Source organism: Panthera tigris, chromosome A3, assembly GCF_018350195.1.
Source record: "Panthera tigris isolate Pti1 chromosome A3, P.tigris_Pti1_mat1.1, whole genome shotgun sequence".
Lineage (NCBI taxonomy): Eukaryota > Metazoa > Chordata > Mammalia > Carnivora > Felidae > Panthera > Panthera tigris.
The window spans coordinates 73,024,018-73,051,966 of record NC_056662.1 but is presented as its reverse complement, the minus strand read 5'-3'; the positions used below and the strand labels follow the sequence as shown (position 1 = coordinate 73,051,966).

At 38.3% G+C, this 27,949-nt stretch overlaps 1 protein-coding gene across 1 annotated transcript in view; it reads right to left on the bottom strand.

Annotated features, from left to right (window-relative positions):
- The window catches only part of EML6 (EMAP like 6), a 280,348-nt gene that overhangs the window by 84,828 nt on the left and 167,571 nt on the right, over positions 1-27,949 (bottom strand). Inside the window, exons 8-16 of the mRNA XM_042981405.1 lie at positions 27,793-27,930; positions 25,808-26,064; positions 23,404-23,616; positions 18,950-19,117; positions 17,770-17,876; positions 14,003-14,121; positions 11,333-11,519; positions 9,970-10,075; positions 2,980-3,073 (exon numbers count right to left, since the gene is read on the bottom strand). Coding sequence (XP_042837339.1) covers positions 2,980-3,073; positions 9,970-10,075; positions 11,333-11,519; positions 14,003-14,121; positions 17,770-17,876; positions 18,950-19,117; positions 23,404-23,616; positions 25,808-26,064; positions 27,793-27,930 — 1,389 coding nt within the window. The remainder of the gene's footprint in view (positions 1-2,979; positions 3,074-9,969; positions 10,076-11,332; positions 11,520-14,002; positions 14,122-17,769; positions 17,877-18,949; positions 19,118-23,403; positions 23,617-25,807; positions 26,065-27,792; positions 27,931-27,949) is intronic.

Genomic DNA, 27,949 nt, shown 5'->3' with positions numbered 1-27,949 from the left:
AATCAAGCAACAAAGCTAAAACAGAAGTACATACACACCTGCTCATCCTGGGCCTACATTGTGTCCCAGGCTTTCCAGTAGCATAATTATTTCACATTGACAGCCCAAGTATTCTTGTTAGGCACCTTGATAACTCTACCTTTTGCCTACTGCATTCAAACTTTTGAGATGAAACATATCAAGAATAATTAGCCATTGTCCCCCATAGCCCTATTGCTGGTGCATTAGAAATGCAAGTAAAGGGAAAGAAAGGTACCAGATTATCTCATTATTCATCTCTGACACTGACATTAGGCCATTTAATCACAGCCCGTAAGAGATTGACTTTGGTTATTAAATGGGTTACTTGTAGGTTACACTAAAACATGAACAAACTTCAAAAGGAAAAAAAAAAGACTTAAAAATTCATTTTTAATGGAGGGAACTGAAATCTTTCATGAAAGTTAGCAAAGAGGAAAAAAAAAATTGTTCCAAGAGATTCAATCAAGTCTCAGAGAGATCTTGCAATAAGATCTCTACATGCCAATCTTGAATTTCTCTAATTTCTCTGAGCTGATAAAAAAGAAGCTTCAATTAAACATTTTCACAACGGAGGGGTGGGTTTGGAGAGTGCAGTGTTGTTCTGGAGGCACACCTTCCCACTGGGCACCTGCAGCATTGATGGTGACACCATCATGGCTACTGACTTGCCCGTCCCTCCACAGGGAACTCTCACATCCTGGGAGATAGGGATTATTGTAGAAGACCGTCTGGCCAAAGCAGTGCCCGCTGCCAGAAGGAGGCTCACTGCTAAGCCTTGCTAGTGCCCAACGCTGGCAATGATTTGACACACAAAAGTGCAAAGGAGGGGTGTCACTGATCTGGCCTTTCTAAGAGTAAATTAAGCCCTCTCAGAAACCAAGAAGACTCCTTGAAGCCACTAAGGTACCATCAGTAAAGTGTCACCTGTTTTCCGTTGTCACTTCTTTCAGGTCCCAGTTTTTTTCTTTTTAAGATATGTGTGTGTGTGTATATATATATATATATATATATATATGTATATATATGTGTGTATGCATATATATATATATGTGTGTATGTATATATATATATGTGTGTGTGTATGTATATATATATATATATATATATATATATATATATATATAGTACTCTCTACACCCAATATGGGGCTCAAACTTATAAACCCAAAATCAAGAGTTGCATGCTCTACTGACTGAGCCAGCCAGACACCCTTATGCCTCAGTTTTTAATGTTTCTATCTGCTTAAGTATGTAACTTAATGTCATAAATAGGTTTTTATTTATGTGTATATTTATATGATCATATAAATATGTGTAAATGTGATGGAAATAGGCATTTATGGAAATATTTACTTATTTGTTATTTTAAAATCTAGTAGTCTTCAAAGAACTTTAGCAATCCTTGACACTCCTTCTTGGAAAGAGCCCTGGTTAATATTACAATGCAAAAATATTCTTGGAGGGCAATTTTGCAGGTGTCCTGTTTTAGGAATGTGACATAAGGCTTGGGAGCAATTCCACAAATAAAGTGTGTTACTAACATAATGATGTTAAGTCACTTTGTGTTAATTAAATAGAAGTGACACTACCAAGCATATCGAATAGATACCTTGGACATATCAATAAAAATTTCTCTCTTCCATTTCTATGAATGTTTCTGGCATACAACAGGGGAGACACAGAAGGTTGCAGAGGGTTTTTTTAGCAGGAAAATTGCTTTTCTGTTGCTTTGGAGATGCAGACAAAGGCTTTGCCTGCAATAATCTGCACTGCAGTTGGTATGTTATCAGAAATATTAAACTAAAATTCAGTACATGAGTCTAAAGGGAAAGGAGAGTTCTAATTAAGAGCGGAATCCGAGTGCCAGTTGGGGGTGATAGAACAGTGAGGAATACTTGACAGATACCAGGAAGGCCCACTTGGGCAGGCAGATTTGGGAGCTGTCTTTTGCTGCCAAGAATTTAATCTCAACCGCACTTATCAGAAAAGCTTTTCTTTTTCTCCTAAGACAGTCAGCTGGAGTCCTCAGGGCTCCATCTGCTCCTCCTCTGAGTCCCCGGCAACGGAGAGATCTTCGTTTACTAAACCAAATTGCAAAAAACCCTTTTTTTCTTATTTAATATTGTGAAGGGAAGTATTAATTTACAAAGTGAATACTGGGGTTCAAAGCCATTAACTTAAAAATGATTTTATACCGAAAGACAGAAGGGAAATTGGTTAATGTAGACAAGAACTAGTGGAGAGGGAAAGTGATAACCTGTTTTGGGCAACAAATTCGATCACTGGGCCTTGGCTGCCAACCGTGCTGACCTCTGATCATGGCTGGGCACACAGCTAAGCCCTATGTAAGTAGGAGTAGAAAGCAGTGTTGAGACTTCAGGCTGATTCAGCAGGGAGGCAGCCTGGGGTAACGGAGGACAGGTGGTCTATAAACAGCAGACGGTCTTAGAAAAGTCTATTTATAAGACAGGGAGATTAGGGAAACAATTTGCCTGCTTTGAAAGCGAGTGGCAGATGCACACGATGGGGCCTCCTTTTCCAGCATGCAACAGCTTCATGACAAATGGTACCTCTGACTAGAGTGACATTGACACTCCTTCACCAGATGCAAGACTGTAGAAAAACAAGGGACAAGGCCCAAGTCTGAGAAAAGCTGCTTTTCTACTGCTGGAAAAAGCTTTGATAAAGACAGTGCATATATTACTAAAACCCAAGTGACAAGTAACTCCCCGGAAAGTGTTTCAGAATTTTCCAGTTCCCTGAAACAACCATTAACTGCTGTAAGTCAGGTTTGTCACCAGGAAATATTGCAGTATGTTTTCCCTCAGGTGTTAAGCTTTCGGTGTGAATTCCATCTGAGTTTGAAGATGAAAGAAATCTCCCTAGAAAATGAAAACTAGTGACCTTTACTGGAGCGAGATAATCAGCAGGATGCTGCAAGACCTCAGCACCTTCTTACCTTGTGGTGGCTATCTTTTCTCCCTTTTTCCAGTCCCAAAACACAATACTGTGAAAATCGTCTAAACCAACCGACACCAGACATTTTCCATCAGCTGTATGAAAACAACACAAATGTCAAGTGACTCATTTCTTCGATGAAACACCAAAACATTTCATTCACTGTAACGATGAATACAAAATTGATCTTAAGAATATTATTTAGGCTCCAATACATTAGAAGTATCATATGCTGAAGGGACCTCACTGAATGAAATGTGTAACAGTGATAGCTGAGCTTCTTAATGTACAACAACTGGTTGATGAATTAAATCACTGATCTAACATTCCAGTGTCAGACACGGAGCCGGGAGAAGCCTCTCAGTTATATCTCAAAAACCTTGTCTATTTCATGACAAATCTCATGACATTTATTCAAAGAACCATTTGGCTTTGTGACTATATTTTCAGCTTAAAAAAACTGGGTTCTATTTAAACCTCCAAGATAAGAGCATTTGTAGAAAATAAATTTAATCTCAAAAATTCTTTCAGAAGATGATTTTATAATTAAAAAATCCTAACCTCTTTGTTTCCCTATTTTAAATGTAGTAGGCTTGTTATAGGACACTTAGAAAATATAGATAAAGGAAATTTATAAATCACCTCAATTTATAGGCCTACCTTTGGTGTATTTCCTGTCAGTTTCTCTACATAAATGTGTTTTTGAAAAACAAAACCAGGATGATAATGAACATCCTATTTTCTGATCTTTTTTCAATTGTTATATAGTGAACATTTTCCCTTAGTATTAAATATTATTTATAAGATTACCAATGGTTACTATAATGTAGACACTTGGGTTGTTTTCCAAGAAAAAAAACTTAAAAAAAATACTTTGTATGTACAATTAAATTTGAAAACCAAAATTGTTAACTTGCTTTTTCCCTTCAAGACCAAAGAAGCCGTGCAGTCTTTCCTTTGCTGCCTCCTCACAAGCCAGATTCATAGGAGGAGTATATGGAGTCAGCGATTCTACCCTAGCTTCGTGCTGGTTAGGATATAGGTGACCAGACTCAACATGTATCAGTTGAACAGAGTGTCTTCCTGGTCTACAGAGGACCCACAATATGAGAGGATAAAGAAACACAAGTGTGTGATCAACTATTTCCAAGTCTGGGGTCAATGCCACATTAGAGTTGCCAGGTAAAATAAAGGAAGCCTACTTAAACTGTAATTTCAGATAAGTAATGAATAATTTCTTATTGTAGGTCCATGTAATATTTAAATTATGTATTTACAGTTATATGGCCTGAGACATACTTTGTATTAAAATTTATTTGACTTCCTGTATTTCTATTTGCTACATCTGGCAACGCTCCCCAAATGCTAACCAATGCCCAACCTGTGAGTGCCCTTACTGGGGCCAGACACTATTCCCCAAGCTACCAGGAACCATGGTCTGCTCCTTCTCCAGAGGAAGGAGCAGAGTCAGAGGAAGGAAGAGCCTGGCTTCACTAACAGATCCTCCTCAATCCTGGACTGCTGGTAAGTATGAGGCAAGGATTTGGAAGTTACATTAACCATTTCAAGCTACTAGGCTCAGTATTAGAAGAGACATTCATGCTTTCCACAAGTCCTAAATGATCATCAGGTGATTACTATAAACAAATGTGTCTTCTGAATCACAATGAATGATATGTCCTTACGCTGAACCGTTATCAGGCTTTAAATTGTGTGAGGTTTCTTTTTTCTTTTCTTTTCTTTCTTTTTTTTTTTTTTTTTTTAACAGAGTCGGGGGTCAAATTCATTACCCTGAGATCAAGACCTGAGCTGAGCTCAAGAGTTGGACCCTTAACCAACTGAGTCACCCTGGTGTCCTCAAGGCCTCTTTTCTATACGTTTGGGAGAGGGGACTGGTAATGGCTTCCTATTCATTACCAATATTACTCTTTCCATACCTTTTGGGATGGCTTGGTTGTGCTTCTGTATTAGCATGCTTCTGTATTTTTGTGATTTGATTGACGGATTGGAGCTTCCTCTCTCTGTTTTTAGATTATAAGCTCTGCTAAGGCTTATAGTAATCATATCACATTTCCTCTGTGATCTTCCCACTAAGCTAGTTTCCAATGAGCGTGGAGGAGATTGGTGACACTGAGGATGACGAGGGAGATAAAGATAGAATGTGTGTACGGATGCTATGAAGGGAAAGAAATGGGCTATGTTATCTAGCTATACAAATTTTAATTGTTTTAATGATCAGTTCTTTAAAAAACATGGCACTGGTATTCAGTGTCTTTTTTCCATTTATTAAGTCTACCTTTTGTGTTTTCCTTTGTAAACTGTGTAGCTCTATTAATATGTTCTTAGATGGCAAGCATCCACACATTTAAAATGGCAGTTCAAGTTTTATGTCTTTTAAAGAAGTTCTCAGGGTACATTAATTTTTTTGGCTTTTTATTGGAATTTCTGCAAGGCCCCATCAGCTTGTCTTCACAATTATACAGCTTTCTACCCCAGTCTGTGACTATGAGGAGAAACAAAGAAATAGCACAAATCCAGGGGCGCCTCTACAATCACACCTCTTCTTTAAGATGGTGACCTTTTCTAAAATTCTGCAGGTGGAGGCTATTTCTGCCTGGTTTGGAAATAGAATTGGCTACATTTTTATTTTTTCCCAGTTTTCACACCCCAACCCTCCCCCCAAAGAGACTTGGCTTTAGCTTTGAAAATCCATTGTTCCTTGACCAGTTGGAGGTTTTTGAGGGTTTTTTTTGCCATGTTTTTAGAGTCGAGGTAATGTCCTTTTAAATCTTTCCAGTCACAGTATGTATTAATTATGGATAGTGACAAACTCCAAAAATAATTCTAAGGTACTTAATGTCAATAGTAAAGGGCATATTAGAAAGAGAGAATTTCTACTCAATTACAAGTTGGTCCTTGCATTCAGGGCTCATAAAAAATGCATAGATTTTCAGAATTGAACACAGTGAAATCCAGTTAGTCTTAGAGGTGTCCTTGGAGAAATCAGTATTATTCAGTGAAGATTTTAAAAAATATGAGGGTAATATTAAACTAAAAAAGATTTATGTGGCTGAACCTTTCTGTCTCTACTCTGGTTTTCTATTCATGTGGAAGCACCTTCTATCTTGTAAGCACAAAAACAAAGATGGCCCCATTTTCCCTAGACAATGCTAATACGTTCACAAAGCTAAGGAGTCACTCAATTAAGTGAGATAATGTAAATTCATTCATTCCTGTTCACAGAGAGTTATAGATTATATTGTAAGAAATGCTTTTCATTAAAAATGTCTTTCCATTTGCTGTGGAACAGTGGCAAGTATAGATTAATCTAAACCCCAATGTATAATTGCTTATTTGTTGTCTATTTTTCACATCATTTGCCTGTTTTGTATTTCCATGATAATTTCTTTTTCTAATAAGGGGCAAATGTACTATCAGGTCTCCACAGAACCTCCCCAAACGAGCTGGCCTATAAGAGATGGCTGGATATGGGGTCCAGAGTACACAGATGGTGCCACCAGCTAGGTAATGACCAATGTTGGTGCCCTGTTCACATGGTTAAGTAGGGAAATCTTAATAATCTCCTGTTTTGACTACTCACTTTTCTATCACTTTTCAAAAGAAAGGTAGAGCTGCTCCTGTTCCAATTCATATACATGTGTGATCTGAGGCTGTTCTAGGACAAGACTCTCTTTTCACTGGGGAATGTTCATGTGGAAGCCTCTCTGTACCACCTGTCCATTCCACCTTTACACTGGCAAATAGGGGTGGGGCAGCTGGAGACACGTGCCTTTGGGCGGAGTCGGTGACACTGAGTGCTCCAGGTAGGACTCTCATGCTAAGAGTTCACACTAGCCCTGGTGGAGCGCAGAGGCAGCAGCAGGCAAGAGGACTCAGTGGGGAGGGCTCTAGGCACAGCTTCTGCCAGCTCACAACCCCAGGCTTAGTGGCCTTTTCCCTGCACTGAGGCCAGGAGATGTGGGTTCTAGCTCAGGATCTGCCACGGTTTGACTTTTACCACAGCCAAACCACCAAACTCTGTGGATCTCCCATTCTTGGTTGGTAAGGTGATATAGGGCTTTCAGCACATCGTTGCTGAAGAAATATGGCTCACCCTCTCCCCCACCACCCCAGTCATTGTTATCTGGGCAACAGAGACTGTATTGTTGAGACTGAAATATCCTTTTTATGCAGAGAATATTTGTATCACAATATTCCTTTATTTGCCCAAAATGGGAATTAGAAGCAATGACAGAATCAGCTTCTCAACCTCTTTCTAAAACATCTGGTTTCTCTCCCCAGGCAACTGGTGTGAGGGGCTACCTTATGAGGAAAAGATTTCAAAGTTCACTTAACTCTCTTGATCTTTCCTTCTACAAACTACTAGGTCCGGAAGAGAGAGAACTTCCTGGAAATACAGAGGCCAAGTTACTGGGTACCAGTGTATCTGTATTCAATGTCTTTGATCCTCTAATGCCATCCCTAAAAGGTATGTAAGTAACCTTTTGATGTATCTAAATGTAAAAACCAAGAAATTAATTTTACAGAGAAAAGATATCCTAATGATTATTAAATTCTATTTATATTATTCTAAATTTCCTGCCCCTCTGTTTATATGTTAATTTACATACACACATTTTCAGTGGAAATCAGTGAATAGATGCTATTTTGAGTTCTATTTTTCTCTTTCACTTAACTTGATACATAGAAATATGTATGAAATACACACAGTCAACATACTTGTCATTTTGAATTACAGCTTTTATTATATGCTGTCAAATTGTCTGCTGGAGTTACTGAGTCAATTTTTAATGTTGCCAAAAATATGAATACTGTATATTAGGTTCTCCATAATTTAGTGCACAATTAGGTTTTATTATTTTATTTAGTTTTGCTACTTTAATGGGTGTCTTACTACTTTTTCAGAGTATATTTATTAATACAATTTTTATATTAAGTATACACATATGTATTGGCTAGCAAAGTTAATTTTAGGAAAAGGGAGGTCTGGCTATTGAGGGAAAAAAGCAGAAGAAATTCACTCACATCCTTAGAAGAGAACCATGTTTGAACTCAAATTATGATTTCCTTTTAGATTTTACTGCTTTATCAAGGATGTATGACACTTCCAGTATGTCCATCAAACTTCTGGAAGTTTAGGACTTTGCATTTGCTGTGACTTGGTGTGTTATCTGGGCTTCCCAATGTTCTCGCTTCCTCAGTATTCACATGCTTTCTCGACCTCACATGCCTGCCAGTGTGGAGTAGGAACTCTTTAGCCTTAAGTTTTACTGGTTCAATAACCACAGAGAGTATTGAATAACTTCTAATATGATGTAACAATTCAGATTTCTACAGCAATTTACAGTATGTGAGGATGTGCATGTCACAAAAATATTGCCCCAAACCGTTCCATGTTGCTATAGGTGAAAAAATAAAGTTAATTTTCACCCCAACACAGTTTACAATGTGAAGTTCCAGTAGTAATAGTGAAAGGCAAGACAAAGTATATTAGGCAAAGCTCCATTCATGCCTTCACAGTTTTGGAAGAGCTTCTGTGTCCATAGCACTACAATATGTGCAGTGGGGAAGAGAGACATGGGCTCTGCTGCCCAAGTAGCTTATTGAATGAGAAACATTGACCCAGACAGCTACTGTACCACATGGACTCCAACAGGTAGCATGAAAGCAATGACAACAATGGGCTAAGAGATGTAGAAGAAGGGACAAGGTTATTTCTCCCTGGAGGGCTGTAGGAGAAACTTTCAGCTTGGTCTTAAAGGATGGTAGAACTTGAACAGACACATGGCGGCAGCATGAACAAAGGGACACGGGCAAAAAGAAGGACAGTCCTGAATTTAGGGAGATGTAAAGGAACACGAATGGGTAAGTGGGTAGAAACACTGCTAAGGAAGGTTGAAGCCAGATCATGGAAGGTCATGAATGTCCAACCAAGGGCTCAGCCCTGAGTCAGTCAACTGACATGAGTCTACAGGGGGGCAATGTAACTGTGCTTCCAGAAGATTCCAGAACTGGGTAGGATGGACCAGAGAACATGGGACTGGAATCAAAGACCAATATGGTAGAGATGAGAGGGAGTTTGGGCTTGAGCAAGGAGAGTAGAGAGTGAGGGATGTAGGAAAGAGAATGCGGTTGTGGAGTCATGGAATTTAATGACTACCATTACACACACTGCACGTATTAAACATTTGAATGGGATTTAGAAATAAAGAAATTACAGTATCAGTTTCCAGTAAAAAGTTTATACTTTTTTTCTACCGATCTAACTTTTACTATTGGGATTAAAAATTGTAGGTAAAAATACCTTCTGTAACAGGCCCTTATTCTCCTTTCTAGCTTAAAGAAACGGCCTCACCCTAAAGAAAATTACATTCATCAGTTAGTATTCTACTAGCACTGCGTTCAAATTCTAAATTAAAGAGATGGAAAATCCAGTTCTATTTTTCAAATATGAAATTTATTTTCAAAACACGAGTGTTGTAAAGTGGCCTTTTGCAGAGAATTTGCAGCCCTCCTCTAGTTCTTTATATTTTAAATTGCAAGTGCTATGCTCCCACCTCTTTGGAGAGATGAAATTGATGTTCTGAGTCACTGCCAGACGTTTGCAACTAAAACTATCTACAGCAACAGCTGCTCTGGATTTCAAATTGCTCAAGCAAATGCAGAACACAGTGTGAGCTCTGGGTAATGACTTGGGAGAGAGGAAATGAACAAGACCGGGAAAGGCCTTTCGTATAATCCAAAGGCCACGTATTTTTTTTGTGAGGTATTCACATATCTGATTTCCAGTCTAAGAATGGGTAGCTAACATACAAAGGGCTTACTTACCTTATTACAAACAGAACTCAACTAAATAGGAGGTTGTAAAACAAAACAAAACAAAACAAAACAAAACAAAACAAAACAAAACAAAACCCAGCCCTAAGTAAAGCAGAACCATCAGTGACTTCAGCAGAAAACTGGTGCTTACCTGAAAAATCAAGTGCACACACTCCTCTCTGGTGTTGTCCTTTCAATAGTGACAAACATTTTAGAGTTTGTGTGTCCCACACATGAATAGCAGCATCTCTTCCAACCTTAAATAATAGGATGAGTGTAATTAACCACTTATAAATCATAACAAGAATGATGCCTTAGAATCGCTTTCAGAGTTCCTTAGAGTCAAGTGCTGCCCAGACATCCACACATTTGGGGAGCAGGAAGACACTTGGAAATCATTGTTTTCAGGATGATAAAACTGAGTTACAAAGAGTCTAAGAGGCTTGTTCTGGGCATCAAATTGGGGGCCAGCCCAGCCTAACCTGGTACATGGCTCCCAGGCAAGGTACTTTAAAACTGTAAGTCAAGCGTCCACTGTGCTTTTTGTATGAGTTCTAGATTTTTCTCTCCTGCCTTTCCAACTCTGCATAAGATTCCACTTCCTGGTCAAGCAAGTCACCTGTGTGTTGTTACAGGAATAGCTTCAGAGTTCTTTCACCATCTCAAATATTTTACTCATCCCAAGAAGGCCTGGCTCTGCTTTTCCTCTCAGGAAGTGACAGTTTCATGGCCTACCTGTTGGTAAGATGGATTCTTCTTGAGGGAATACAAGCTTCTCTGACACTAATCCCCAACAACAAAATTTTAATAAAGTGGTTTTCCTCACTTAATTGTAAGGGAAAGAAGAACCTTGTTGGGTGTAGTGACTATAAAAGGGAAAATGGGACATAAAACAATGCACATAACTGGGTAGAATCCAGCCAACTGCCTCACTGGTGTCTGGAGCCCCAGTTACCCCTGGAATGGCTACTGGTGCACTGGTTTGTCAATGGTCTGCCTCACACCAATTACAGTATAGAATGTGGTGTATTAAGTATACACACATGCACTGGCTAGCAAAGTTAGCCAATATATCGGTTAAAATATAAAATAATGACTTAGGCAAAATGCATGACTTTAAGTTTTATAAAAATAACTATTCACTAGATGTTATACTAGCACTAAAAGATGGTTCATTCAATAAACACTCACTGGTTACCTAGGATATACGAAGTACTGGGTATACAGCGATGAGGAAAATATATTAAGACTGCATCCATGGAACTTACTTCAGTTTTAGCTAATCCTATTTATGGATATCATGTCAGAAGGAAATCTCTCAGAGGCTTCCCAACAGTGCTGTGTAATGTACTGGTTAATTCTTCTACTATCATGAAATGACCCAGCATTTACTGAATCCTCAGCTTATTGCCTCTTGTTTGTTTCTACCAAGTATTTCTTGAACTAGTATGTAAAGTGGATTCAAAATGAAATCCTCTTGGGCTAGACCACCATACTAGAGGAGAACTACACACCTGCCCGGTGGCCACGTAGTCTTTCACTGGATGGATGGTCAGGCTGAGAATGTCATCATCGTGCCCCAGGTACAGCCTCTGGGAGTGTTGCTGCCTGTTGTACACAACAGCAACTGCAGCAATGTGATAGACCACTTCTCCGGTCTGCGTGTAGAACAGATTGTTTCTACAGTCGTAGCCCCTGTAACTGAAGCACAGGTCCAAGACATGCATGGTAGTTGAATGAACAGTGAATGAACAGAGCAGGAGAGGTCAGGAGGTAAAGCTAACATGTTGATATGGACATGCACAAGGAGAATCCCAGGGATCTCCATAGCTGCCTAGGACAGTCGTCTTCAACACGGGTGTGAGGGCGTCTGAGGACATGTGGCAACTCTCTAACAGGGCTAATGTGTGCTGATAATTTTAACAGAACTTGTTTCTAGATCCTCAGCTACTGTATGTGCTCTTTCTTTTTTTTTTTTTATGTTTATTTATTTTTGACAGAGAGAGAGAGAGAGAGAGAGAGAGAGCGAGCATGATTGGGGAGGGGCAGAGAGAGAGGGAAATGCAGAATCTGAAGCAGGCTCCAGGCTCTGAGCTGTCAGCACATAGCTCCACGTGGGGCTTAAACTCACAGACCGTGCAATCATGACCTGAGCCCAAGTCGGACGCTCAACCAACTGAGCGACCCAGGTGCCCCTGTATGTGCTCTTTCTTAAAACTGACCAGTCTGAGAACACATCTACGATGGGGAGCAGGTTTCCCTTCTCACCTCCCCTTTCTCAATCACCTTCCTCTCATGTTAGAAAGTCATTCCTCTTGTCCACCTGGACTTTCACTGTGGTGTATTACCCTGGGGCATCGAACCATCCAGGGACACCAAAACAAACTCAAGTGTGGATGTTGAAAGTGAATAATTCCAACAACTAGGTATGAAATTTTTCTGTAAGTCAAGTCATTTCCAATTCTTTGCTTTTAACAAAATTGAAGAGTGATTTGATTGAATTGACTGGCGGCAGATTAAACTATATTATTGTGTGATGTATCAAAATCATGAAATAGATCATCTGTATTGCAAGAAAAATTTAAAGAATTAAGTAACATTGCTATGATAAAGTTGCTTCCATTCTCTTTTACTTATTCATGTGAATAAACTCTCTCTGTGCTTATAACTATTAAAAAATGAAAAATGGGAATAGAACCAATGCTAAACTCTGTCACAACCTAGCAATAACACACACACACACACACACACACACACACACACACGCATATCTGAACTCAGTGAAAAAATAATCTTAATTTTTTTCCAATAAAATTTTTAGAATTTACTTATTAGAATCTGTACTATATTTATGTTGGTCTGATAAACTTTGTAATACTAATAGTTGTAACAAGAATTCAATCCAGAAAAAAATTAACACTCATAGCATCAATGTTCAATAGAAATATTATGCAAGCCATGTGGGTAAGTGAAAACTTTCTATTGTCATATTAAAAAAAATAAAGACAAACAGATGAAAAATTTTAAGAACTTTTAACCCATTATGTCTAAAATATTATCATGCAATCAATAGAAAACATTTAATGAAATCTCTTTCTTTCTTTTTTCATGCTAAGTCTTCGAAATCCAGTGTGCATTTTACACGTACAACACGTGTGCATTCAGACTAGCCACATTTCAAGCACTCAGTGGCTTTCAGTGGCTAGTGGGCACCATACTAGGTAACACAAGTTAGAGACTTAGGATTGCAGGGAATTAAATTTAAACTGCACTTATATACATTTCTTCCCTTGCAGAAGGTATGATAGGGTGATCAACAAAAGGCTTTCAAGCATAAAAATATTACATTAGTGTACTATTCATGTAATATTCTATGGGAGAAGTGGAACAGAAATATGAGCTCATGTATTTTTAAAATTGATGATGGTGAGAAACAAATATCAATGACATTTAGGTTCCAACTGATCCACGTAAATGAATGATGTATTAATAAAACACTAGATGTTATATTCTTCACAATCATTTAACCTTATGTTGAAAAAAAATTTTTTTTAGTTTTTTAATGTTTATTTATTTTTGAAGGGGAGAGAGATAGAGAGAGAGAGAGCATGAGCCAGGAAGGGGCAAAGAGGGAGACACCGAATCCAAAGCAAGCTCTGAGCTGTCAGCACTGAACCCAATGTGGGGCTCAAACTTATGAACTGTGAGATCATGACCTGGGCTGGAGTTGGGACAGTCAACCAACTGAGCCACGCAGGCGCCCCCAAAAATTTTAGATGTCAACCTCAAGGATGATAGTTTGTGTATGATATGATTTTCAAAATTCAAAATTATTTTGGGTATATGTGAGCAAAATTGTTTAAAGAAAATACTGTCCGAGTGGAGCCAGCTAAATAGAACAGGAGATATGGGAATAATGGGAGCAGCAATGGCAGAGACAATGGAGCATGATAACAATGGGCCACAGAAACATACCCATCATGGAAGTCACTGAAGCAGGAAACATCTAGATACACACAGTTATGGCCAGAGAACATCAACTAAGAATACTGGACAGATAATCATGGTTAAAATATTAAGTTCAGGTAAGTACACACTGGAGAGAAGAGCCAGCCTGAAGTGGGTCAGCACCAAGAAGAGAGGACCCCACTGCTTTGCTGATAAGGCTGGTGACAGGCACCCACCCGTGTATGAACTGGAGTTTCAAGCTGTCCTCAGGAGCCTTTTCTCTTTTGAGGAAGGGCACTGCATGGTTTTTCTCTTTACTTTGTTGCTTTAGCTGAGGTAGATCTTCTTTGTAAACCTTAAAGCATAGCAGAAACATTTAGTTGAGACTCTTCAGGTTTCAAAATTATTAATATCTTGGCATTCTCAGGAGGTCTTTAACTGTAGGAAATCAAGTTTTTAAGAACATGAGAAGCTAAAAATGGTCACAAGAGACAAAGTAGGTCATTATATAATGATAAAGGGGTCAAATTCATCAAGAAGGTATGAGTTTTAAATATGCACCCAACATCAGAGCACCTCAATACATAAAGCACATACTAACAGAACTAAAAGGAGAAATAAACATCAATGTGTAATAGTCGGGAAGAGTCACTCTGAATAATGGATAGATGATCCAGACAAAGAATCAATAAGGAAACAGCAGATGAAGAACACTGCAGACCAAGTAACCTAGCAGACATAACCAGAACATTCCATGTCTCAGTAGCAACATACACATTCTTCTCAGGATGCCTCATATGTTAGGCCACAAAACATGTCTCAATAAATTGAAAAATATAGAAATCATATCAAGTATATTTTCTGGACACTGTGGTATGAAAGTAAAATCAGTAACAGGAAGAAAGCTGGAAAATTCTTAAGTATGTGGAAATTAAACCACACACTTTTGAACAACCAGTGGATCAAAGAAGAACATAGAAACATAGAAAATATCTTGAAACAAAAGAAAATGGAAACAATGTAACAAAACTTATGGGCTACAGCAAAAGCAGTTCCAAGAGCAAAGTGTGTAGCTATATAAACATATGTTAAGGAAAAAAAAACCTCTCTGATAAACAACTGAACAATATACCTCAAGGAACAAGAAAAAGAATACATTAAACCCAAAGTTACCAGAAGGAAGGAAATAATAAACATTAGAGTAGAGGGGTGCCTGGGTGGCTCAGTCAGTTTAGTGACGGCTTCGGCTCAGGTCATGATCTCCTCATTCATGGCTTGTGGGTTTGAGCCTAGCGTTGGGCTCTGTGCTGACAGCTCAGATCCTGGAGCCTCTTCAAATTCTGTGTCTCCCTCTCTCTCTGCCCCTCCCCAACTTGCATTCTGTCCTATCTCTCAAAAAATAAATAAACATCAAAAAAAAATTTTTAAACCATTAGAAATAAATGAAATAGATAATAGAAAACAGACAAAAGAAAAGACAAACAAGAGTGGCTTCTTTGAAAAGATAAACCGAACTGAATACCTAAGACATGAGACTGCATTTTACTTCCTAATGAACAAAACTAACTGGAAATATCTTTTAAATCACTGGGGTTCAAGATTTTAAGTTTAAATAATACATATTCAGAAAATATGGTATTAATTTTCTGGTAAATAAGAAAGGAAATTACTTGATAAAAATCAATAAAATATTTTGTTATAATTTTTTCTAAGGTGAGAAATCTCTTGATGATTCATTTGCAAAACACAGACCTCATGAATCATGGTGATCACTCTCTGGAATTATCTTCAGTCATAATCTTATGCATCTTGACAGATTAGACTCTGAGATTTAGAGCAAAGTTTGGTCTAACCTAGGACCTAAAACGTGCTGCTGATTCAGAGAACATTTCCTACAATTTAAGTGTAGATAAAAAATTAGTCTGTTTCGCTACCATGTATATATGCCCTACTATCAACAGATATCAATTTAACACATTCAAAATGAAGTACAATCTATTAGTAATGGCTCATCTTCATAGGGAAATTTTCATTTGATAAAGCTATGTAACTAGAAAGATGATACATTATAATTAAGTCTGTTTTAGATTTAATAAAAAGTTTTAAAAAAAAGGATTCAGAAGATACCTTATTATTGCTCTGCCTACTGCAGATACAATGAACTAAGCTTGTAAAATCTAAAGCTAATTATCCATCTGAGTCCATGATGCTTTCTTCAGCTCATCAACTCCTCAAGAGCACTGAATTCTGGTCTTGGCATTTCTACAGGTTATTGGAACAAGTCTCATAAACTCTGTGGACCTAAGATTCTCATTTGTAGAACAGAATAAAACTTTCTGCTCAGGAGTAATTCAAGAACAAAAAATAATGTAAATCAAGTAATATAGACGAAAGCTTCAGAAACTAAGATACCAGGGAGAATATATAAATCCTAGGCATGGATTTCAGTATAGTCAAATCTTTTCATTCTTTGACTAACACCTTTTATTACATAAAAAAATCCCAACTAAGATATTGCTTTTCTTTTTTTCCTAAATTTTATGTTCACTTTGCTTAAATTCCATGTCCCCTGGATATGAGGGCATAACATTATTCACTGTGTATATATTTCTACGTTAATTTCTTTTCAATCCTCATCTTTAGTTTTGTTGCATAATTCATTGTATCAACACATGGTCAAGCTGACTTAGTCACGAAGTTGACCCAAACCATCAGTCAGACTGCCTCTAATTTTTCAAACACTAAATCAATGAGTGATAATTATCATCTGGAAAGTTTCAGTGCTTACGCAGTGGCAAAGCCAAGCAATATGCAGAATGTATGCTTTGGAGAGAAGCCCAGATCCTCATTCTTATCTCAATACTACGGGTGAGGTGGACGTGGGCAAAATAGTTAACATCTCAGGGTTATTGTGAGGTTGGATTTGGTGTATATAAAGAGCAGGATCCAGCCCTGTAGAGACAGGTCATACACAGCAGCTGCCACAGGCCTATATGGTAAGTCTCCATGGGCAACAGTGACATTTGCTATGACTGAAACCGGAAATCGTACTCCATGTTCACTGACAGAGTCTGCTTCACATACTTTCATGATATGACAAGAAAGAAAATAGAACACCTTCAGTTACCAACCATAAAAAAGGTGAGATGTCTCCAGATTCCTATGAAGGAATGTTCTCTTTAACACTCACTGTTCACCACTAAAATGAAATGTCTACTTTAAAAAAACTAGGACCCAATTTTTTTGAAATTGTGTCACTTTTCTACTAGCGATAATTTCGGACTGGAGAGATCATACGTATTGTATTTGGGTTTTAACTTCAATTAAATGGATAACGGTATACGGAAGTTGAGAGAGAAACCAGGACGCTAGTTATCTTGAAAACTACCATGGCTTTAAAGCTACCAATTCTGTAAAGAAAACATGCTTTAAAATTTTATTATTTATTTATTTATATTTAGAGAGAGAGTGTGTGCATGAATGAGGGAGGGGCAGAGTAAGAGGGAGAGCGAGAGAATCCCAAGCAGGCTCCACACTGTCAGTGCACAGAGCCCTACATAGGGCTCTAACTCATGAACCATGTGATTATGACCTGGGCCAAAACCAAGAGATGGATGCCTAACCAACTGAGCCACCCAGGCACCTCAGAAAACATATGCTTTCAGATCTGCTAAGAAAATTAAGAATCCTTTAGCTTACTTGCACATTTTTCTGCAAAAAAATATTTTAAGTTTTAGGCGCTCGAAAGGCAGAAAACTCTGTCATGGGTTCAATTTAAAAATTTGGTACTACTTTCCACTAAAAAAAATTTTTTTAATAATGTGAATGGGTAAATGCCTTATTTTCAATCTGTGCTTAAAGACAAGAAGTAAGTAATTTTCCTTATTCTTGTCTGGATTCTCTTCTGCTCAAGTACCAGTCATTTTTAGTGCAACATCCAAATCCAGTGAGATCGACATTCTGGGCTGTAAGGCATTTGTTAGGAGGCCCTCTGCTTACTGACCTGGCGATCATAATTGATTTGAGTTTCTTGCTCAATATCAGAGTCCAACTCTGGCACATCAGATAAATCCGAATCAGACTCTTCACTGTAAGAATCAGTGCCACCTTCTGCAGAAACACAACCCGTGAGAAACAAGCAAAAGTTCTGAGACCCAAAATAGCTTATACATTTATTTAAGATATTTTCTTTCTTCTAGCAAAGTAAATTAAAAAAATCAATATAGCTTAGTTTTCCTTTGATGTAGGTTCTTAAAACGTCTCCCCCCCCCCCCCATCCCTTCCATCTTTTGGTTAAGTTCAGCACATCATCTCACCCCTTAGAGTAGCGTTAACAGACCTGGGCAATTCTCCCCCACCCCTCCCCAGCAGACAGAACTCATTGCCACACTTCTGTAACAAATCTTTGTGTTTTAAATCTTGCTTTGAAAAGGGCCAGAGAGAGAGAGAGAGAGAGAGAATGAAAGAACGAAAGAACGAAAGAATGAAAGGAAGAAAGAAAGGGAAAGAACGAAACAGAGAGAGAGAGAAAGAAAAGGCAAGGCCAGGGGAACGTTTTACCAAAATGAAGGCTGAAATAAAGGGAAATCTAACCACTTAGTTCTTAGCCTTTGCCACATCTACCAAATGGCAGTAATTTCCAGGGTCAAAACCCCTGCAGAAACTGTCCCAATGAAAACATTTCCTCACATGGTTTCAAATTTTATTACCTGATTACTCCTGCTGGCATGACAGTAAATTAAAAGACTACACATCCAGTGAACTGGAAGACTTCAGTCCCAACTGTGGACCATTCTTTGAACTTCACTCTGGAGCCAACTCCTAAGGTCACTCTGTCCCTCTGTCCCCCTGCAGCCTGAGTAGACCCACCACAGTTATAGTTGTCCTAAGGAGGCTGAGGTAGATTTGTTCCTGACATTCTCAAAGGCTAATTCTTCATGTAAACCTTTGATCTTCAACTGGCATCTGGTATAAACAAAATCTTTTGAAGGAAATTAACCAACTAATTCACATATAACTCAAAAGTTTTGTTTTTACTTTTAATTTTAAATTTTATTATAGGGATGAATTTTTCAAAAATTGCTTTAACTCTTTATGTCCAGGAGAGATGTTAGAACATTCTTTGAAATTTTTATTGCCAAAAAAAAAAAAAAAAAAGCTTGAAAAATTATAATTGGTTTTACCCTGGGGTGCAGTTTCCAGCAGACCGTTGCTGACACCTTCTGGAATAAATCTCCACTGGAAAACTGAGTGGTCAGCCCCTCCTGTGCTCAATACCCACTGAAAGTCATGGGACCAGCGGACATTTGTGACATGTGCAGAATGGCCCACATACTTTCTAAATTTGGCTCCTGAAAAGATATTTTGAAGAGATTAGCAATGCAAAAAATACAATTCATTGATTAAAATATTACATTCTGATTCATGCTGAAAAGTGAAATCTTTAAATACATTAGAAAATATAATTTTCAGTACTATATATCTTAACAAGCAAAGCCTCCAAAAATTATCTCAATTATTCCAGTATGGATTAAGCTAAAAATGGCCTTAAAATTTAAGTCCTGCAGCTGAAGACACATCTGAACCTTTTCCAGATAATGCCTACTGCTTCACTGATTCTGCAACTAAAATGCTTAAGAATGATTATCTTACACATTCTTATTTAAATACAAGATAAGACAGGTGGTCCTTTGCAATAGGGAAACAGAGAATCATTCTGTGGGAAAAAAAAAAAGTCAAATTACTGTTCAGGGTCATGTGGATGTAGAGCTGGAAGAATTAAAGTTGGTTCCCTGATTGCTTTACTTAGTAAACACTATCCCCAAGGTCATGAATGCAGAAGAAAAGCTATTTGCACTTATGGTTGTAGCTGAACTACTGCAGTAAAGTGTCCAGTATGCAGTTGGTACACGGCAGCATGAAGGAAGTCAGGGAAGTAAGCAGGGTCCATGCTATCGTGTGGAGGCCTCATACTCCAAAGGCTACGGGAGATTTCAGGGGCCGGCAATCCTCCTTCAGAAATCATTCTACCTATTGCAGGCCCTCTAATGGAGCCTCTTTAATGGGGGAGAAAGCCACCTGTTCAACTAAAACATGTTTAAAATTCAAATACCCATTAGAGAGGTAATGATTGAAAGTTATATGAAGGTGGGGCGCCTGGGTGGCTCAGTCGATAAAGTGTCCAACTTCAGCTCAGGTCATGATCTCACAGCTTGTGAGTTTGAGCCCTGAGTCAGGCTCTGTGCTGACAGGTCAGAGCCTGGAGCCTGCTTTGGATTCTGTCTGTCTGTCTCTCTCTCTCTCTCTCTCTCTCTCTCTCAAAAATAAATAAACATTAAAAAATATTAAAAAAATAAAGTTATATGAAGGTGAAAATGACCATGCTATTTAAAATATACCACCAAGCTGCCCGATTTGAGCGCTCCTGCTACTGTTTGCTTTTGTTTCCTTCATAGCCTTTCTCACCAGATGTGTTTACATTTTGTTTATTGACTGTGTCCCCTCAGTAGAACAAAAGCTCCATGAGGACAGGGATTTGTGCTTGTTTTACTCACTGATGTATCTCCAGCCTCTAGAATAGCACGTAACAAATATTTATTGAATACATGAAAACCACATCCATCTCTTCCCAGGCTTTCCTCAGGACGTGTCACTTTTTAAGGCCTCTCTTTATTCTCTGAACCACAGGGAAGGCTCTTATCTCTCTGCTGGTCCTCTCTCCCACGGCTTTACGTACTGTCAATATGCCCTCAATTGCTGAACATTCATTTTTCAGCTCTCAATTCTCCCTGGACTGCAGATGGTCTGTGTGCCATGTCTACTTGGATATCTAACAGGCGCCTCAAACTTATCATGGACAGCACAGACCAAGGAGCGCCCCTTACCCTTCTCTCTTATCCCCATGTCTCTCTCTCTCTCTCTCTCTCACACACACACACCTTTTTCCTTGCTCATTTTCCCATCTTCATAAGTGGTGTCATCATCCACCCCCACTGTTCACGCCCAAAACTCATCCTTGGCTCTTTGCCTCTATTCCCACATCCAAATCCATCAGCAATACCTTCAGCTCTACCTTGACACTGTTTCCTAACCTCATGCACCTGTATTCACATCTGTTCCTAATACCTTTGTCCAAGCCACAAAATCTCTCACCTGGACTTATGTGAAAATCTCTCTACTTGGAGCCTTCACTTCCCTAATTCATCCTACATGCTATCAAAGTGGTCTTTTAACAACTTAGATGGGTCATGTCGCTCCTCCATTTTAAATCTTCAATAGTTTCCTACCACACTGAAAAGAAGACCCAAATTTTTCACAATGGCTACAAGGCCTTTGTGACATAGTCCCCACTGCCCTCTGCAGCCTCTGAGTACACAATGCTCCCCTCATTCACCATGCTGTGGCCACCTTGACCTTTCTGTTTCTGTACTGCCTCAAGCTCATTCAAGCTCTACTGGAGGCCAATGCTTTTTCCTTCAAGGCCCAGACCTTATGCAACTCATGTCTTACAACATCCAGGACATTTTTCTTGGGAGTTCTTCAAGGAGTGTGTGTGTGTGTGTGTGTGTGTGTGTGTGTGTGTGTGTGTGTGCATGTGCACGTTTGTGTGAAGGATTAATGGGGCAGCAGCACAGAGGTAAAACAGGATCCTCAGCCTTGAGCCTTCCTTTGGAGAAGGGGTGGTAAGACACGGCAAATGTCAATGAGCTAGGCTTTGGATTTTTACCTCATGGAAGTGTCTGTGCGATGATGGTTAAACAGAATGTAGTCTAAGCGACACCAGGGAAAATGATCAGGATTGATACTAGTTATATGAAAAGATTTGAAAACTGTCAAAACGAAATGAGAAAAATTGGTTTGACCATGTAAAAATAATAACCATTGTAGTCATTTTCATTAACTGCAGAACATTTACATCTCAATACTATGCAGCAGAATCCTATACACAAGTAATTGTAAATGTGTCAATGAACTTGGTTGAGAGTTTGATTTAATCACAGAGAACTATAATATTTGCTCAGTCTCTACACTTCTCATGGTCACTAGCCCCTTCTCATATTTGGCTGTTTACAGGTTCAAAAGTTGGGGGACTACCCACCACTGATACCCTGGGCTACAGGGAGACAAGAGCCACCAATTGTCACCATTCCCTTCAACAATCCCCCTTTAGAAACTTCCCTGCCAGTAGTTCTGGCACAGAAAGGCCACAAAAGCCTGAATGGCTCTGAGACAAATTGCAAGATTTATAAACCACTTGCCATGAAGAGTAGAACAAGTAAATTTGCTATGAGAATACGAATAGTTCCACAGATTGCTGAGGTGGGTTTTATTATTCCCATGATACCATCACTCAGCAGTCAACCTCCCCTTACTCTGCAGGTGTCTCCTGGTTTCCATCATCCTCAGGGTCAGTTTACCCATCAGGGGGTCTTGTTTGGACAGGCAGCACTATTCATCGCCTCCCACCACCCTTCCCCCATTCTTATCAATACATTCAGGATCTCCATTTCTAGACCCAAAGCCACTCTACAAGGCTTGGGAATACGCAGGAAATAACAATTCTGGGTGAGTTACCTTCTTTCCTAGTCTTCACATGTGAGGCCAACAGTATTGTTTCTGGCCTCAGGGATGTATGTTTCTTCTCAGTTCCCAGACCGGTTGCCTAACTCACGTTCTGCAAGTACATTACTCAATCCAACAGGACACACCCTATTACTCAAAAAGCCCGTTAGGGAGAGGAGAGTGTGAATTAGGCATGGGAGGTAATTTTGTGCCTCAAGCATTTTAAACTGATGGCCATGCTGTCAAGCGTAAATGATGGCTTGCTATGCGTTTTATGTTCAATTCTCTACCATAACTGTTGCTGCTTCAAAACTGCCAGTTAGCCGAAAATGACTTTCTGATTACATTTTCCATCCCTTCCCTTTCTTAATTTAAAAATTGTTCAAGTGAATGAATTTTCAAGCAATAACACGTCCCTGATGATTACTTTCCAAACATCTGATTTTCAGGGTGCTAGTGGGGAGTCTCAGAAAAGCCTGTGTATGGGCTTTGTCTAAACTTTTTAAGGAAGAAGAAGACAGGGTCATTACATGGTTAACTCAGTCACATTCCACAAAGTCTAAAGGTGCAACAAAAATTAAAGTAACAACATTTTAACAACAGTAAGACAAAACAACAAAATGTGAGAGGAGGAAGAGTTCTTTTGAACCAATCTTCACTCTCAAAAATTTCACCAGTTATGTAAATTGGGTTTGCAAAATAAGCACTACAACAAGCGGTCCACGAATTGTGTTATCACCAGAGTATTCAGTTTTAGATTTTATCTAAAAAGATTTTGCTTTGCTTTCCATGTGTAAGCACAATTAGCAGTGAAGCCTAAGAGAATTTTAATTACAATATTTTAATGTAATGTGATTTAAATTATGAGTATTTATTCACATAAATAAAAACAAAACAAACTATGATTTGGTTAAAATGTAAAACATGAAGCTTATGAATTACAAACTGGTTAGTAATAACTGTGAACAAATTCTGCCTTAAATTAGTAATTTTAGAATATCAAATAGTCTGGTTTACACTGTGTATACCTTCTAGATTAAATATTTATTCAATGAAATATCTCTTTTGGCCTTACCTTTCTTGAGACAAGGAAATTTAAACAATTTAACCAGTCCAAAATCATCTCCAGACACCAGCACTGAGCTGTTGTAATTTGCATCCACCGAATTGATATCAGTGATGTCGGTGTATTTAGGCCAAATTCCACTCACTTCAGGGCCTTTCACACATGTCCAGGAGGCCCAGGGAATCCCTTTGATTTCTTCTTTACTTGTTAAAGGCTTCCCAGCTGAAAATAATCAATACATGGCAACATAATGTTACATTTAAATAAAAAGCATATTCTGGGGCGCCTGGGTGGCTCAGTCGGTTGGGCATCCGACTTCGGCTCAGGTCATGATCTCGCAGTCCGTGAGTTCGAGCCCCGCATCGGGCTCTGTGCTCAGAGCCTGCAGCCTGTTTCAGATTCTGTGTCTCCCTCTCTCTCTGACCCTCCCCCATTCATGCTCTGTCTCTCTCTGTCTCAAAAATAAATAAATGTAAAAAAAAAAAAATTAAAAAAAAATAAAAAGCATATTCCAATTTGTTTTATTCCTTTTCCATATAGAGGTCTATATGGAGGGTTTTTTAAAAAAAAAAAACTTCCATAAATCAAGGAAACTGTAGATTCTAATCTCTTTACCAAATTTATGATTTTTTTTTTCTTCCAGCAGGGTTTAAAGAAAGTGTATGATCAAAACTCAGATACGGAGACAAGAAAGAAAATGATCCCTGTACTCAATGTAATATCTGAAACTACTATACAGCTGGTATGCTTTGATTATTGAAAGTCATATTGACTTTTATGCAATCGTATGTTATCACATTTAGTCACCAACATTTTGCCTGATTTCTAAGAAGTTTATTCTGGACTTCTACCTTTCATAATTCAAGGAAACATAGAAGTGATTTTTAAAATTTAGGCTCAAAAAATTAGTATAAAAAGTTAATGGATTTTAAATTTAAAAGCATTAGACAATGAAAACTGTAAGTGGTTGGGGAAAATAGCCTTGACAGTGTGCTAGATATGTTCTCAAATGTGTGGCAACTCCCGGCTTGTACCAAAAGCAGGTGAGGGATGTCCCCAGAGGGCATGCAAAGGCAGAACCACACTGATACAGAAATGCTTGGGAAAATGTCCAGCCATACACAGTTTTAAAATTCAAAATCAAGACAATTTAGTGTACCACCTCAGAGTTTCTTCTTCAAAAATAAATCTTTTCAAATAAAGAATCATCTGTGAGAGTAGGTGCTCTTATGCATTACTGGTGCACTGCCAAACTGGCATGCAGAAATTCTGGACTGGAACAGCATGACATAAAAATTCATTAAGATGACCATAAAATGAGAGAGTTGACAGAACATAGTCCTTGACCCAGCATTCCCCCTTTGGAGAATATCGTCCAAGGAAGTGACTCAGAAGAGAAAATCCCACCTGTACCAAGATATTTCGAGATGCACAGTCTGTACCAGCAAAGAAACAGGAAATAAGCCTAAATGCTCACTAACGGGAGAATGAGATAGCAAACTGTGATGTTATCACTAAGAGGATTTTACTTTGTTATTGCAGGTGAGAAATGTGTATCCCTTAATTTTTCACATACAGAAAATACATATGAAATAATTTCAAGCAAAGAAAGTAGACACACAGAAATATGTTCCTAGTAATGGTGTGCTAATGATTTGACAGGGCAGAGAACTCTAAAAAGCTGAAGTTACATTAGATGGTGTATATTATTTTACCTATAAATTAATTATTCAATAAAAATTTTAAGATGAAATATAATTACTTGAGGACAAGATTCATGTTAAATATTATACTTTTCCACTTACATTAAAAAATCATTAGTCACAGATTACAATACAGAAACTTGTCTTTTATTTCTACCATTTTAGTATTACAAACTAAATGTTACTGAATGTTATCGAAGTCTGATGAATCTCTTCTAAAAGAGACAGCGGAGGTCACAAATAGAAATTGTGTTTTTTAAATCCTAATTAGCATATTTCACCAAATAATACCTTAAGGGCTTCCAACTATGAAGAACACAGATTTTGGAATAAAATCATCATAGTAAATAAGGACGGTGATCCTCAAATATTTAGCGTTTTTTTTAGTATTTTTCTAGGCTATTTTTCCTTTCACTTATCTTTAGGCATTCTTTTAATTTCTAAGTATATATCTTTTGCCCATTATAACCATTTCAAATATTTACATCCAGTCTGCACCTCATGTTTTCATGATCTCTTTCACTGTGCAGTATTTTTTAAAATTTTAACGTGTTCCAATTTAGTTATCTTTTCTTTGGGAGTGTGAGATTTGGGGGGTCGTGTTTCTGAAAACATTCCTTGCCCTGAAGTCATGATGACATTCTCATACATTTGCTGACTCTGGTTCGAAGTTTTGATTTTCACCACCATCCAGGGCCTGCGTGACTCACATGGCATCTTGTAGAACAGGCGTTCTCCCGCGCCGTCATTGGTCTGCAAGTATTTGCTATCCAAAGACCAGTCAATGTGTGTGATGAAACTAAGCGACTTGCTGCATTCTCCAATTTTCTTATACCGCTGGGCAACGGCATACACGTCCACTGGGCCATCATTGGATCCCACCGCGAGGTAAGAGCCATCTGGAGAAAATTTCATTTCATGAATGACTTCTTTTCGATCTTTGATATGAACCACTTCTGTCATATCTCTATAAGAATAAAAACCAGCAATAAAAAGTGATAAGCAGCAAATCTAGAAATAGGAACCCCAAGCCATGTTTTAAAATTTGTATGTCAGAGAAAAAAAATGTTTCAAAAGAGAGAGAACACGTGTAAGAATTAAAGGAATAACTTTTGGGGAAAAATATAAAACTACTTAGTTTCTGGCCAAGTTAGGCAAAATTAACCAACATTTTAAATACTATCTGGGCTTCCAAAGTAAAAACAAAACAAAACAAAATTTAATGAACTGCATATTTGCTTTCATGTTTAATTGTTATTTTCCCCTAAAACTTTGTGCTTCAAAAATTTGGGGTTTGTAAAATTGTTTTCAAAACATGCCCTGGAGAAAGGTAAACGTCCACCAAGGGTAGCATAAACATCAACCATCTTTTTTATACTTTAAGATCAAGTAACCAGTGGCTGTGAAGCTTGATGCCTACTGTTGCAAAAAAGAGCAAGTCCAAAAAGCATAAGAGGAAAATTTCTTTTTAAATATTAAATTCTTATGTCATTATTTAATTGTTACCAGGAAAGGTCAACAATGCATACGTCATGTCACTGGAATATTTTGTATCCTTTCCGATCAGGTTCTGGTAAGAAATGCTGCCTGCATTTGAAAGCTGCCACCATGAGACAGAATTGTGGCTAGCAGTCTCCTAGGCCAGCACCGAAGACTTCACCCACTGCCAACAAAATCAGTGCATAAATGATGGCAAACATGTGCTTCTATGTGGTAATTCCCCTCACCAGCTATCACTTATTAATAGCAATATATTATATAATATAATGTTTACTATAATGTCATCAAATAGGTTTTATGGATTTTTGTTTGTTTTGGCTTGGGAAACCCATCAAAAAGAAAAGAAAATCTGGTAACTGGCCATCTTTCCATACCATCACTAAGCAGAGAAAGAAAACGTTGCCCATAACCCAGCATTAAGTTATGTGTGGTTGGTAAGGAGAATTTAGTGTAATAAACTGTGCCAAGATCATTTTTCAAACCTATATAGAATTTTCTATGTGCAAAACATGCAGCATCTAATTTACAGCTGCATTTTCTTTCTGTAATCACAAATTGTAGAAGCCATAAAAAACAACCAGTGTTATTTAGAGAAATTACAAGTGTGGGTCATAATTTTTGTCCAGTAAATATAGCGTGTTAATAAATATGAAATATTCCATTTTATTTTTCATTATAGGTGGAAGAAATTTTTACTCAAGCTCACCTCTAAAAATCTGGTACTGCTAGAGACTGCTTTCTCATTTCTTTCTCTTTTCTTGGTTTCCTATGAGCCCAAACCCCCTTGGGACCAGATGAGCTTAGGAGTTCATTATTCAGTGGATTTTAGAAAGGTTCATATACAATATATTATGTAATACCCTCCACAGGAGCTAGGGCAACACCCCGTATTAAAAACATTAATATTTTTGTAGCGAATCACATTATAGAGAATTATTCCTACTAGGAGATTAATAGGCAATAAACAGTCTCAGATCAGTTCATTGGGTCAAGGCATGCTGTCAAAGAAGTTGCCAAAGAACGGTGGATTTTCAGAGTGTTTGGATTTGGGAATTACAGATCAGTGACTGAATCTAGAATGTTCCTACTTGAAAGAATAAATGCATCTCCCCTAAAGTCCAGGCATACATTGTGACCAGGAGAACTAGTTTAACACAAGAGCATTTCTGATATCATTTTCTCTAGCAGCACGTGCCTGACTCGGAGAACAATGAAAGAGCCGTCCTTCATGCCCAGGGCCAGCTGAGATCCATCCGGGCTGAAGGCCACACTGCGAACTGCTTCCTCCATGTTACAGCGGGCGATCAAGGCATGGTCAGCCAGGCTCCACAGCCTAAGCACAAGGACAAAGT